The sequence below is a fragment of the Ctenopharyngodon idella genome, chromosome 14 (genome assembly GCF_019924925.1).
Source record: "Ctenopharyngodon idella isolate HZGC_01 chromosome 14, HZGC01, whole genome shotgun sequence".
In the NCBI taxonomy this organism is placed as follows: Eukaryota; Metazoa; Chordata; class Actinopteri; order Cypriniformes; family Xenocyprididae; genus Ctenopharyngodon; species Ctenopharyngodon idella.
In genome coordinates this window covers 31,520,496-31,536,026 of record NC_067233.1, presented here as the reverse complement: position 1 = coordinate 31,536,026, position 15,531 = coordinate 31,520,496, and the positions used below count along the sequence as shown (strand labels likewise).

Genomic DNA, 15,531 nt, shown 5'->3' with positions numbered 1-15,531 from the left:
TTTTCAGTTACTACGTACTTCCCAGTACATTTTTAAGCAAAGTGACTTTGACCTGTCCCAACTTCTTTCTGTTACCAAATAAGTCTTACAACAATCTCATATTTGTTTTATAATCTATTAAAATAAGCTGAATTCATTGTGGTAATAATAATAATCTAATTTTACTTTCTTTTTTATTTACAACATAATATTTAACAGTACCCCACATAATGTGTGGTACTCCTATTGCAAAAATGTGACATTTCTTGGAATTGTAACACATAGGAAGTGACATAATTTGCACCCTTTCTACAGAATGCGGGAAGTGCAGTCAAGTCACCTTTATTTATATAGCACTTTACAATGCAGTTTTTTTTTTTTTCAAAGTAACTTTACAGTGATAAACAGGAAAATAATGATTCAGTGATGCAAACAATTCGATTCTGTTGTAAGGCAGCTCTAAAAAGACAATATATAGTTGAAATTAGTTCAGTGTTTAATCAGTTAATAACTGTGTAATCAGTTATGGAATGAGTTTAATTTATCTATAAAGCAGCTCTGGAGAAAAAAGTCTCATCCTTAGTTCAGTTGTCATGTAACTCACACTGGTTCAAATCCTGAACAAACACGGGCTACAGAGATGTGTCTGTCTTGCAGTTCTGAAACATTTATTTTTTACACCATAATTTTATTGCTTACATTTATAGGCTATAAAATTACCATGGATTTCCATTTTACACCAAGCAACCAATATTATCCAACAGACTGACATTTGTATAATATATATATATATATATATATATATAACTGACTGAATAACAGACTGAATTTACATTTGTATAATATATATATATATATATATATATATATATATATATATATATATATATATATATATATATATATATATATATATATATATATGCACACATATATATACACACATATATATTTACACACACACACACACACATATATATATATATATATATATATATATATATATATATATATATATATATATATATACACACACATATAACTTCGTTATCTAGAAAGTTGTTTTTTTTTGTTTTTTTTTAAACATGATTAGAAGGATCCCAGGATCCCTGTAAAATTTAGGCTTAATTATTGGGTTAAAAATGTTGTTCATGGTGAATGTGTGAAGTGTCTGCAGCCTGGTGACAAAGAACATGAGAGGGTCTGTACCATTTTGTTTTGCTTGGGAAAAGCTGTCATAGTAAAATGGAGTAAATCTGATCAAGCAATGCATCTGATTCTGTTTGATTTGTTCAATCATTGAATAATGAAATATTTAACAATTAATAAACTTTTATGACAAAAATACTATGACATGTAAATGATTTAGGCTAATTCCTTCATTATCTATACACTTATGACATATGAATGTCTAGAATAGCAATAGTCTGAATTGTTCTTTTGCAACTTCTCTTGTATTTAATCAGCCTCAGATGCTCCGATGTGGGGGTTGGGAGAGTTTAGTAGCTTCACGGTGGGGGTGCAGGACAAAAGGTGTAAATTGTGCGTCAACGAGGGAGACAAAGAAACTTGCTGAAAAAGAAATAAATTAATTGTACACAGCAACTTATTTGGCAGTACAAATGTAAAATGTCGCAAGAATAAGATTTTGTATTCCTCATTTTAAATCGCACAGGGAATAAACACCTGTAGTAAATAAATAGACTACTGTCCCGAGCCTTTACCTTGAAAATAAAGCATTTAGCCTAGTTAGTAGGCTATTATTACAAACCTGATTCCAAAAAAGTTGGAACACTGTACAAATTGTGAATAAAAAAGGAATGCAATAATTTACAAATCTCATAAACTTATATTTTATTCACAATAGAATATAGATAACATATCAAATATTGAAAGTGAGACATTTTGAAATGTCATGCCAAATATTATCTCATTTTGGATTTCATGAGATCTACACATTACAAAAAAGTTGGGACAGGTAGCAATAAGAGGCTGGAAAAGTTAAATTTACATATAAGGAACAGCTGGAGGACCAATTTGCAACTTATTAGGTCAATTGGCAACATGATTGGGTATAAAAAGAGCCTCTCAGAGTGGCAGTGTCTCTCAGAAGTCAAGATGGGCAGAGGATCACCAATTCCCCCAATGCTGTGGCGAAAAATAGTGGAGCAATATCAGAAAGGAGTTTCTCAGAGAAAAATTGCAAAGAGTTTGAAGTTATCATCATCTACAGTGCATAATATCATCCAAAGATTCAGAGAATCTGGAACAATCTCTGTGCGTAAGGGTCAAGGCCGGAAAACCATACTGGATGCCCGTGATCTTCGGGCCCTTAGACGGCACTGCATCACATACAGGAATGCTGCTGTAATGGAAATCACAACATGGGCTCAGGAATACTTCCAGAAAACATTGTCGGTGAACACAATCCACCGTGCCATTCGCCGTTGCCGGCTAAAACTCTATAGGTCAAAATAGAAGCCATATCTAAACATGATCCAGAAGCGCAGGCCTTTTTCTCTGGGCCAAGGCTCATTTAAAATGGAAAACTGTTCTGTGGTCAGACGATTTAAAATTTGAAGTTCTTTTTGGAAAACTGGGACACCATGTCATCCGGACTAAAGAGGACAAGGACAACCCAAGTTGTTATCAGCGCTCAGTTCAGAAGCCTGCATCTCTGATGGTATGGGGTTGCATGAGTGCATGTGGCATGGGCAGCTTACACATCTGGAAAGGCACCATCAATGCTGAAAGGTATATCCAAGTTCTAGAACAACATATGCTCCCATCCAGACGTCGTCTCTTTCAGGGAAGACCTTGCATTTTCCAACATGACAATGCCAGACCACATACTGCATCAATTACAACATCATGGCTGTGTAGAAGAAGGATCCGGGTACTGAAATGGCCAGCCTGCAGTCCAGATCTTTCACCCATAGAAAACATTTGGCGCATCATAAAGAGGAAGATGCGACAAAGAAGACCTAAGACAGTTGAGCAACTAGAAGCCTGTATTAGACAAGAATGGGACAACATTCCTATTCCTAAACTTGAGCAACTTGTCTCCTCAGTCCCCAGACGTTTGCAGACTGTTATAAAAAGAAGAGGAGATGCCACACAGTGGTAAACATGGCCTTGTCCCAAATTTTTGAGATGTGTTGATGCCATGAAATTTAAAATCAACTTATTTTTCCCTTAAAATGATACATTTTCTCAGTTTAAACATTTGATATGTCATCTATGTTGTATTCTGAATAAAATATTGAAATTTGAAACTTCCACATCATTGCATTCCTTTTTTATTCACAATTTGTACAGTGTCCCAACTTTTTTGGAATCGGGTTTGTATTATTATTATTAGTCATTTAGTTGTTAGAAATGTTTCAAGTCTTTTAAGCTGATAAACATATTCAGCCAACACTGATTTGTTTGATACGGATCTGTTTTGAAATTTGTTGTTTTTCTTCCATTGCTTTATCATTTATCTGTTGGTTATCATTGTCAGTCATCTCAGTTTCATGAGTGATTCACAAAACCAAACTCTTGACCAATCTGCTGTTTCTTAAGCATCAAGAATGGTAAAACAAAGACTGTCACCCAACATTGGTTAAGAGCAAATATTTACAATGTTGTTATCATTATCAATTAAAAATAAACAATACAAATGACAGAAAATTAATAACAAAGATTGTTTGTTAATAACAAAATTAATAAATAACAATAAAATTAAATAACAAAGATCATAAATGTACATTTCAAACAAAATATGTTGGCTTGAAAAGGCTATCCCGAGCCAGATCTCGGATCTACTACAGCACAGTTGCGCCATGTGTCGTAGCCTTATCCGCTATTTTCATTGCTGTTAAAACACGCATGCAAAGCCTACTTATTTATGTAGCCTATTAGGGAAAACTACGCTATCACAAATGTGTTTATTTGTAGTAGCCTATATAATTTACATGATAAACTGTCTTTGAGGTTGAGTATGGTTGGCCTCCTCTCACTCTGAGAGTCGTTCTGCTGAGGCCTCCACTCACATGAGCTCGAGTTAGACAGTGATGTCAAGTGTTCGGCCTTCTGTGGGCTGCCTCGGTAAGTTGTCTATGAAGTTGAGCATGTCGGCTGAGGCCTCTGCTCATCGGGGCTCAAGTCAGACAGCAACATCAAGTGTTTAGCTTTCTGGAGGCCGCCTTGGTAAACTGTCTTTGAAATTAAGTGTGCGTGGCCTCTTGCTATAGAGAGTTATTCTCCTGAGGCCTCTGCTCACTCAAGCTCCAGTTAGACGGTGGCATCAAGTGTTTGGCCCTCTCTGAGGCCACCTTGGTAAACTGTCTTCGAAATTGAGTGTGTCTGGCCTCTTCTCACTATAGAGAGTCGTTCTGCTGAGGCCTCCGCTCACCTGAGCCCCAGCTAAACAGTGACATTAAGTGTTTGGCCCTCTTTGAGGCCGCCTTGGTAAACTGTTTTTGATTGGACCCATCTCGGGCCCTATTTTTATTTGGCTCAGAGATGCTGACCTTGAGTCAGGCAGGATTGAGCATGTCCTTTCAGCTCCCCTGGGGTCCTCAGGGGTTGAACCAGATCCCCCTAGTATAGCGACAAGATGAAGGAACTAATTTTTTTACTTTGCCTGTATTCCCTTGAAGGTAATGCCTGTCAGGGACTGGCATTACCAGACCTGTAACCATGATTCCCTGAGAAGGGGAACGAGGCACTGCGTCTCGCTGCCATGCTTTGGGCATACCTGGTAACGTCTCCTTCAGACAAAGAAGTTGTTGACGTGTACTACAGGTGCCCTCTTATACTCATGGTCACACACGTAGCCACGTCAAGTCAAGTCAAGTCACCTTTATTTATATAGCGCTTTTTACAATGTAGATTGTGTCAAAGCAGCTTTACATTGATAACTGGTACATTATTTGGCTGCACAGCAGCTCTTAAAAGAATAGTGTCAATGCAGGCAGATCAAAGCACTGTTGAATATCAAATGTCAAGTCAAATGTCAAGTGTCCCCAACTAAGCAAGCCAAAGGCGACAGCGGCAAGGAACCCAAACTCCATCAGGTGACATCAGGTGGCAGACAAGTGGCAAATAGGTGTTTAAATGGAGAAAAAAAACCTTGGGAGAAACCAGGCTTAGTCGGGGGGCCAGTTCTCCTCTGGCCAACAGTGCTTTGTTACGATTCAGGTAGCTATCATAAGTCCGACAGGATCGCAACATTCAAAGTATTTATTCCAGTTCCATCCAATTGAGGATCGTATTCATCACGGCTGTTGAGGAACTGTGTCGTGGCTGTCGTGTCGATGAGGCCCTCAGAGTGGATGATCTAGTTGACTCAATCTCTGCTGATACTTCAGGGCTGCGTTGTGGTCATGTCAAGGCGCAGGTCCTTGGTCTCACCTGGATACGGCCTGGATCCGGTTGACTACGGTGAACCTCGGGATAACCAGAAAGACTAATATTAGCGTAGATGCCATTCTTCTTCTGATGTAACGAGTACATCAGGTGTTATAGGAAGTGTTCCCGGTTCCGGCTGACCTAATTTATGCAGCCTAATAATCCTTTAACAGATTTGAAAATATAAATTGGTAATGTGTTATGTGTATGCCAGGTTAAAGAAATGCGTTTTTAGTCTAGATTTAAACTGACAGAGTGTGTCTGCTTCCCGAACAATGCTAGGAAGATTGTTCCAGAGTTTAGGTGCCAAATAGGAGAAGGATCTACCGCCTGCGGTTGATTTTGATATTCTTGGTATTATCAGCTGGCCTGAATTCTGAGATCGCAATAGACGTGAAGGACTATAATGAATTAGGAGCTCGCTCAGGTACTGGGGAGCTAAACCATTTAGTGCTTTGTAAGTAATTAGCAAGATTTTAAAATCTATACGATGTTTAACAGGAAACCAATGCAGTGTTGACAGAACTGGGCTAATATGGTCATACTTCCTAGTTCTAGTAAGAACTCTAGCTGCTGCATTTTGTACGAGCTGTAGTTTATTTATCAGGCGAGCAGAACAACCACCCAGTAGAGCGTTACAGTAATCTAGCCTTGAGGTCATGAACGCATGAACTAACTGTTCTGCTTTTTTCATTGAGAGCATATGTCGTAGTTTAGATATATTTTTAAGATGGAAGAATGCGGTTTTACAGATGCTAGTAACATGGCCTTCAAATGAAAGATTGGTATCAAAAAGCACACCCAGGTTCCTAAGAGACGACGAAGACTTAACAGAGCAGCCATCAAGTGTTAGACAGTATTCTAGGTTATTACGTGAAGAAGTTTTTGGTCCAAAAATTAGAATCTCTGTTTTTTCTGAATTTAGTAGTAGGAAATTACTGGTCATCCAATTTTTTATATCAGCTATGCATTCTGTTAATTTTGTGAATTGGTAAGTTTCGTCAGGGCGCGAAGAAATATAGAGCTGAGTATCATCAGCGTAACAGTGAAAACTAACGCCATGCTTCCTAATGATATCTCCCAAGGGTAGCATGTACAGAGTGAACAGCAACGGTCCTAGTACTGAGCCTTGCGGTACTCCATATTGAACTTGTGATCGATATGACATCTCTTCGTTTACTACTACAGACTGATAACGGTCAGATAAGTATGATTTGAACCATGACAATGCAATTCCACTAATGCCAACATAATTTTCGAGTCTATTTAAAAGAATATTGTGATCAATAGTGTCAAATGCAGCACTAAGATCCAGTAACACTAATAGAGAGATACAACCACGATCTGATGATAAGAGCAAATCATTAGTAACTCTAATGAGAGCAGTCTCAGTACTAAAGTACGGTCTAAATCCTGACTGGAAATCCTCACAGATACTATTTATTTCTAAAAAGGAACATAGTTGTGATGATACTACCTTTTCTAGTATTTTTGACAGAAAAGTGAGTTTTGAGATCGGCCTGTAATTGACTAATTCTCTAGGATCAAGTTGTGGTTTTTTAATAAGAGGTTTAATAATAGCCAGCTTAAAAGTTTTCGGTACGTATCCTAGTGATAAAGATGAATTGACGATATTAAGAAGAGGATCTATAACCTCTGGAAGCATTTCTTTCAATAGCTTAGTCGGTATAGGGTCTAACATACATGTTGTTGATTTTGATGATTTAACAAGTTTAGACAATTCTTCCTCTCCTATAGCAGTAAATGAACTGAATTTTTCCTCAGGGACACTACAATGCACTATCTGACGCGATACTGTAATAGACGGTTGCATGGTTATAATTTTTTCTCTAATATTATAAATCTTGCAAGTAAAGAAGTTCATAAAGTCATTACTGCTGTGCTCTTTGGAAACATCAGAAGTTATTTCTTGTTAATTTAGCCACTGTATCAAATAAATACCTAGGGTTGTGTTTATTTTCTTCTAAAAGTTTTGAAAAATAAGCAGATCTAGCAGATTTTAAGGCCTTTCTGTACTCAATCATTCTCTCTCTCCACGAAATGCGAAATACTTCTAGTTTAGTTTTCTTCCAGCTGCGCTCCATTTTTCTGGCTGCTAACTTTAGGGCCCGAGTGTGCTCATTGTACCATGGCATTGGATTAATTTCCTTAATCTTTTTTAAGCGCAAAGGAGCAACTGAGTCTAATGTGCTGGAAAAGACAGAGGCAATAGTTTCTGTTACAACAACGAGGTCTTCTAAGCTTTCTGGTATGCTAAGGCAATGAAACTGATCAGGAAGATTATTTATAAAGCGATCTTTAGTGGTAGAAGTGATGGTTCTACCATATTTATGGCATGGAGGCAGTTTAGCCGCCTTGTCTAAATGTAGTATACACAAGACTAGATAATGATCTGAGATGTCGTCACTCTGCTGCAGAATTTCAACAGCATCAATATCGATTCTATGTGACAATATTAGATCTAAAGTATGATTACGACAATGAGTGGGTCCTGACACATGTTGTCTAACACCAATAGAGTTTAGAATATCTGCAAATGCCAATCCTAATGCGTCTTTCTTATTATCTACATGGATATTAAAATCACCAACAACAAGGACTTTATCTGCAGCCAATACTAACTCCGACAGAAAATCAGCAAATTCTTTGATAAAGTCTGTATGGTGTCCTGGTGGCCTGTATACAGTAGCCAGCACAAATGTCAACCTACATAATGTTACGTAAAGTACCATTACTTCGAAGGAATTATATTTGAAAGACTTTTGACTAATACTGTAAATATTACTATAGATTACAGCAACACCTCCCCCTTTGCCTTTCTGACGGGCATTGTGTCGATAATCATAACCTTGAGGACTAGACTCATTTAAAGTAATGTAATCGTCCGGTTTTAGCCAAGTTTCTGTCAAACACCGCACATCTAGATTATTATCTTTGATAATATCATTAACAATAAGTGATTTTGAAGAAAGGGATCTAATATTTAACAACCCGAGTTTTATCATTTGTTTAGCATTATTATCTCTATTTTTTATTTGTTGAACATCAATTAAATTTTTACCATTAAATGGGTTTGGAAGTTTTTTGTTTTTACTAATTCAGGGTACAGACACAGTCTCTATTTGAAAATATCTAGGTGTAAGAGTTTCTATGTGTTGGGAGTTATCTGAATTTTCTGACTTCTGTAACGTGAGGCAGCTAGCAGATGGTCGGTTTAGCCAGTCTGTCTGCTTCCTGACTTGGGCCCCAGTTTGTCATGTTTCAGTTCTAAGACTATGTGCCATATTACTAGAGAGAAGAGCAGCACCATCCCGGGAGGGATGAATACCATCTCTTTTCAACAGGTCAGGTCTGCCCCAAAAACTTTTCCAATTGTCTATGAAACCTATATTATTTTGCGGACACCACTTAGACAGCCAGCCATTGAGTGATGATAATCTGCTAACTATCTCATCACTCCGACGAACAGGAAGGGGGCCAGAGCAAATTACTTCTCCTGACATTGTACTTGCGAGTTCACACACCTCTTTAATGTTAATTTTAGTGATCTCCGACTGGCGAAGTCGAACATCATTAGTGCCGACGTGAATAATAATCTTAGAGTATTTACGATTAGCATTAGCCAGCACTTTTAAATTTGCTTTGATGTCAGGTGCTCTGGCTCCCGGCAAACATGTGACTATGGTGGCTGGTGTCTCTATTTTCACATTCCGTGTAATAGAATCGCCAATAACTAGGGCACTTTCAACAGGATTCTCAGTGGGTGTATCACTGAGTGGGGAGAACCTGTTTGATGTTCTTATTGGAACGGAAGAGTGGTGTTTTCCGCGGCTAGGCCGTCTCACCGTTACCCAAGTGCCCTGCTGCGCGGGCTCTACGGCCGGAACCGACCAATGTACAGAGTTCACTAAGCTAGTCGCATCCAAAACAGTATCTGAAGCCCTTGCATTCTTACTATCCTCGATTAAAGTTTGGATGCGTGTCTCTAATTCTGAGATTCTCTCTCAGCCTGACTATTTCCCTACATTTATGACATGTAAATCCCTCGTCGCTGACAGAGAGAGCTATGGTAAACATGTGGCAAATGGAACAGGTAGCAATGCTGGGAGAGGATGACATGACTCACCGTGTTTGTAGACTGATCCGATTTACCACAGCTGTTTGAAGAACGCGTTGAAAAAGGAGCGCGCGAGAGACTGTTAACAAGTTAACAAGCTAGCGCTGCAAATTCAAATGCGTTGTAACTGCGATTTAGATTCAAAGATTACAAGCTAGTGACGTCAGATTAGTGTGGTAGGCAATATTACATATAAGGTAATAAAAAAATAAATAAAATAAAAAAATAAGCAACAATGAATAAAAGAGATTCAAAACAAAACTATACGGAGTTACAAACGCAAACCAATCTGAGCAGCAAGGCAGACATGAGCAATCGAGCCAGGGATTGCACGGGCTGTCGCCGGCCAATGATATTGTCGAGTTGAATCACGTGCTTCAGACACTGTCACGCCGGAGGCATTCTCCAATGTGTCTTCGGACGCAGTGTCTTGTTCCCTTTCTCAGGGAACCATGGTTGCATGTGTAACCTGAAACGTTTTCTCCAAACTGTTTATTCACTTAAGACATAATCGGCTATTTATGTAAACCTTGTGTGCATTTGTCAGTTTAAGCACAATGAGATGCGAAAGATAACGGTTCAGTACTCACGCACTTCAAGTGTATGTGCTCAGAAAAGCACATGTCAGAACTGTGTGAGAATAAAATGTTTAACCGGCAAGGCTTTAAAACGCATGCAAAAAATAAACTTTTGTGATTGTGAATAACTGCAGTGTCACGTGAGCATAACCCTACCTCTGCGTTAACATGTGATGTGAGTGTACTAGGGTTGGGCCGATAGACAATGTCATTGCCCATCGCCGATGGCTGACAGACATCATGATGTTGAGCTGGCATCGTGATTTCAACATTTGGACGGAGGCACGACACTATGATATTTCTGTAGCACGATACTATGATATCTCTTCAAAAGCAGATTGTGAAGACATTTTAATCATCCAAGATAAATAATTGTGATATCGCACACTTCTATACCTTCATCACAATACTATATGGTTAACTTCAGCAGAAGAAATTTCAGATTTAAACCATGTGGCAGGTGACAACTGGACAACGGTGTAGGCCTGCAGCTATTTATGTGATCAGTGTGTCACTGCTTGATTTATTAGTAGTAGTAGTAGTAGTAGTAGTAGTATTATTTCTTGTAAAATATATCAGTCTTTGTCACCTTATCATTAAATGCTATACTTGACACCATACTAATGTAATGTTGACTGTCTTTATGTGAATGTGGAACTTGAAAACAGAAAAGGAACTGTGCCATTTTTAAGGTCTGTGTATTTGAGCATGACATATGAAACATTAGCCAATAGCCATAATTAGATGCCATATTTCAGCTCACTGAGGCATCCTGGACCTCTTTGGGTTCATGTGTCATTTCTTCTATAATTGCCCAAAGAATGTTTGTTTTCCCACAGTAAGTACACCAATATTAGGTGTTCCTCTGTGCAAATATATCTGTGTCACCTGTTTTCATTTATTCTGGATTCGCTGTTTTATGATTTAATACAATTTTATCATCAAAAATGTATGGGCTGTAGTGAAGATTTTACCTGTGCATATATGGTATGACAATAGTTTGGTCAAATGAACCGGTGAATCCTGGTGAAGTGGCTCACAGAGCAGCTCTGCAGATGAAGTTTATGTATTCATGCCGTCCTCATATAGTGAGATGCAGACGAGCATCACGTGTGCTTGAGTTTCTGTAGTAAAACAAACTGAGACGTGTACAACATGCAGACATCAGATTTCAACAGCAGTCTTTAATATTCACACACACACTAGTCCATATCGCATTTGATTACGTGTACAGCTCTACTTTTGCTCTATTCATCCAAATTTTTATCAAATTCTCTGAAATTTATGTTATACAGTAAATTCCTTGGATTCCAGGATCAGGCTAACAGCACAGTATTGTTGAGCAATTCAGATACTTAACCAATATAATAAATAAGAGAATAATCAGAATATTCAGCTGCTACAAGTTCATCTGACATTTATAGGGCTTTATTACAGCTGAGCTGTAAATGTTTTAGCAATAAAATAATTGACTGCTCTTCCTGATTTGTCACTGTATACACTGTAGAGCTACTCATTCATTTTGAGACACTTCAAAGATGAAGCACACAAGTGCCGACATTACAAACATTTACGTGTTCACGTCCTTCAGCAGGGCCACATGGTCTTGTGTTGTTTCTCATTGTTGTCCTTGTGTTTGACAGGGTCGGCATGTGAAAACAGGACAGCTGGCAGCAATCAAGGTCATGGATGTGACCGAGGTATGAGCTTCTTCACCTTTCTTATGTAGAAATATAAGAATTCCAGGTATGCCCTGGAAATCAATTTAAGGTAGCATATATCACAAATATGGTGATTTAAGTAAGAGCTGATCGAACACTGATGAGAATATTGATTCAGAATAATTTCAAGTACATAACAAGGCTTACTGTCAAGCTCTGCTGAAAACTTTTTTTTTTTTTTTTTTCATTTTTGATACCTTACATTGATAACACAAGCTTTTATGCTTGGGGTTGCCAGATGTCAAGAGTTCAAACCCCCCAAATAGAGCTTTGCTCCTAAATGGATATACAGTATTTTCTGCCTAGTGTTTTACTTAATCTCGCTCCACCTATGATCTAAAAACATTAATGCTGGAGTTTAGCGTTTATTATGCTTGCAATATTTTGGTCAAATGAAAGTGTCATGCCAGCATGTGTTCTTTCAAGAGGGTGCTTGTGCTGTTTTCTGCCACTGAATATGTGAGCAAATCTCAGTGATGAACTGAATGCACTCATGCAACCATTGTTTTAATAGAAAAAAATAACATAATTTGGAATTGTTAGAGTTAAAGGTGAAATATATATATAAGATTTTTTTTTTATGTTAAAATACGTTTTCTTTACCCAGTTTATTATTTGTTGACTACTATTACTATAAGATTCATGGGTTTATCTGAAAAGACATCCAGCTTCGGTTAAAGATGTGCAAGCCAAATTTCGCTGCATTTAGACCTTCAAAGATTAAACAGGTGAACACGTCAAAACAAATGTGGCATTGCGATCATACAGAATCATCATTCACCCGTTCATAAAGACAAAAATAACAGCTAAAAGTATTCCTAACATGTTGTACCTTTTATTTAAAGTAGCCTACTTTGACCTGTTGAGACATGCCTTCACAAACACCCAAAAGAGCCGGGATTGTAATGTTTGGGGAGTTGGGGGAGGTGCGAAGGGGCATTTTGTAATACTTTATTTTTGTAATTCCACTGGGTGCTACTAGTGTTGCAGAAACTATATACTTCACCTTTAATATTACAAATTTCACTGATTTAGGTTTTGAGAGAACCATATACATTTTTTTTTTTTTTTTTTTTTTACATTTTTTTTTTTTCCGGTTTTCATAATAGAGAATATGAATGTAATAAATATTTTCTGGAAACTCTATAAGGTCAAATAAACCATGCATCGAAGTTGATGTGAGTTGACTCTAGATTGACAGTTGTTATTCATAATCACAGTTATAATTTTTGAGCAAAATAATTGTTTATTTGTTTACCTATTATCATGAATCCCTAAATGAAACACTTGGTAATGAGAAAACAGCTAGTCATACACTAAAAGACCAAAGGTTTGGTGTACTTGACAACTTCTGACATGTCAGAGTAGTTCAGGAATTAAATTTGTCACATTTTGTCGTTCCAAACCTGTGTGCTGTTTATTAAACACAATAATTTTTTGTTTTTTTTTGTTTTATGCACAGTCCTCTTTCAAACAACAGTGATTCATAGTGGTTTGCAAGAACAAACAAACACAATGAATTATTCTCTGATAAGCATTCACCCTAGTTGGCATATTTGGCATTTATAAATGCAGTATGTCAGATCTGATGTCAATGACATTTGGCTCCAGCAAGAACCAATGGCATTTGGTATAATGACATGCAGTAAAGCATAAATAATGTTTTGGCTGAGAGAAAGATCTGTAGATAACAACATTGGTAAAAATGATAAAAGATCATGTTTAGATTGATGATGTTAATTGACCTGTCTGATACAGGGTATGTAATCTAATTAATTATTAATGAATAAATGAATTAATGAATTATTCATGATATCACAACCAGACAGTCTGCCTGGCCACTACACAAGCAATGTGACAGCCAAACTCATTACACAAGGCAACAAGCCAGTTTGATTCTTTGTGCAGAATTTAATTTCTGTAACTTGACCATGGATTCAGTGCATGAATATACAGATTTTAGTCAATACAAGTGTTTTTTTAGTTAATATGAGTCAGTTATATAGGTTTCAGGGAAAGACTCAGAACTCCCCATCACAGAAATGCTGTTTCCTTCTTCCCTTTCCATCTTGCATTATCTGCCATGGGAGATAACGGAGCAATGTAGTGCTCATTTGAACCCCAGGCTCCAGATTTCCTTTCCCTTGACCATCACTTCCATACTCACCTCTCCTGTGTTTCCTCTTAGGGCTGTGAAAGCAGCCTTTACATATAAATGCTTATGTTTGGAGTGCTCCTTTATAAAGGGAGTCTCAATATATTGTTCTCCCTTAACTCAGTAATGACATTTTCTATATTCTCTTGTTTAAACAGTCATTGTTATTCTTACTGTCATTTTCATTATTTAAGTTGTCTCATGGTGAAATAGATCAAATTAAAATTTATAAATGTATTTTGTGTTCCGCAGGATGAAGAAGATGAAATCAAACTGGAGATTAACATGTTGAAAACACATTCCCATCACAGGAACATAGCCACGTATTACGGTGCTTTTGTTAAGAAAAGTCCTGCAGGTCAGGATGACCAGCTTTGGGTGAGTATCTACTGAACCCAAATAAACAATCAACATTGCTGTAGGCTTTGATTGTTTATAATTGTAGCAAAAATGTAAAGTGTATTATCGCACAGGCACATCTCTATATGTGTGTATCCACATACAAACAGTATACTCACATAGGGCGATATATACTATGTAGCAAATCTCAACTGCTTGATTGCTTGTATCATTGCAAAATGTAAATTATCGCATGAAGATAAAGCATGAATATATTAATATATAACATCGCGATTTTCTGTAAATCTATACACATATATTTGACTTGGCAAACTTAAAATTTCCTCCAAGTAAATACTCAATACTTCTCCATATTTAGCAGTGTAAATTTACAACAGTAAGTATCGACTATGACAAGTCTGTGTACATGTGTGGCTGCTAACCTCCCACTGCTCTGCCGTTATGATACCTTTGAAAGGGTCCCTCAAAAAGTTCATTTAAAAGTTCATTAAAAGGAGCATTAGTATCTGCATTGGGAAAGGGCCTATTGCATTCTTTCCCTCAGCAGTCCATATCTTCAGGGCCTTCAAGGCCACTGTGTGAGGGTGTGTGGGGTGTGTTGACGTTTAACTGAAGGACCTTACTATCCTGATTAAGCTACTGAGATAAATAACAATGTAGATAACCAGTCTAGACATCTATGCTGTCACTTTTTTGTTAGAAGTGAGATGTTAAATGTGCTTTCTTTGTGTGTCTTGGCCTTCAGCTGGTGATGGAGTACTGCGGCGCAGGGTCAGTCACAGACCTGCTGAAAAAGACCAAAGGGAACTGCCTTAAGGAGGACTGGATTGCTTACATCTGTAGAGAGGTTCTGAGAGTGAGTTATCACATCTAAAGACTATTGATAGGCCATTGAAAAAAAAACTAAAAAAAATTTAAAGGCGTTTAGGTGGAGGCAGACTCAGCTAGAAGAGCCTCTCCTCCTGTGGCATTACAGTGAGCGTAGTATATATGCTATAATAAATATGATCTAGTTATCTAGTGCGTGTAAACCAAATCATATGTTCATTGAATAAATGAAATGATTACAGCTTTCAGTATGTTTGCAAGGACAAATTTAAACCGTAAGGATCATAATTAGTTTGTACTTTTTAAATTGACTAGAGAGATCAGTCCACCTGGCTGATATATGCCTTTTTTCTTAAGTCTTCTTAAATGACAGTG

The 15,531-nt window shown here is 37.4% G+C and overlaps 2 protein-coding genes across 4 annotated transcripts in view; one reads left to right on the top strand and one right to left on the bottom strand.

The window, feature by feature from the left end:
• Window positions 1-10,200, bottom strand: part of LOC127494456 (uncharacterized) — a 490,338-nt gene extending 480,138 nt beyond the window's left edge. The window contains exon 1 of the mRNA XM_051860377.1: window positions 6,854-10,200. Within this exon, the coding sequence (XP_051716337.1) occupies window positions 7,293-8,402 (1,110 nt within the window). The 5' untranslated portion in view covers window positions 8,403-10,200 and the 3' untranslated portion in view covers window positions 6,854-7,292. The remainder of the gene's footprint in view (window positions 1-6,853) is intronic.
• si:zfos-2326c3.2 (misshapen-like kinase 1) overlaps window positions 1-15,531 on the top strand; it is a 69,140-nt gene that overhangs the window by 9,392 nt on the left and 44,217 nt on the right. For all 3 annotated transcript variants that reach the window (XM_051860348.1, XM_051860347.1, XM_051860346.1), the window contains exons 3-5: window positions 11,736-11,792; window positions 14,221-14,346; window positions 15,074-15,184. In XM_051860348.1, coding sequence (XP_051716308.1) covers window positions 11,736-11,792; window positions 14,221-14,346; window positions 15,074-15,184 — 294 coding nt within the window. The remainder of the gene's footprint in view (window positions 1-11,735; window positions 11,793-14,220; window positions 14,347-15,073; window positions 15,185-15,531) is intronic.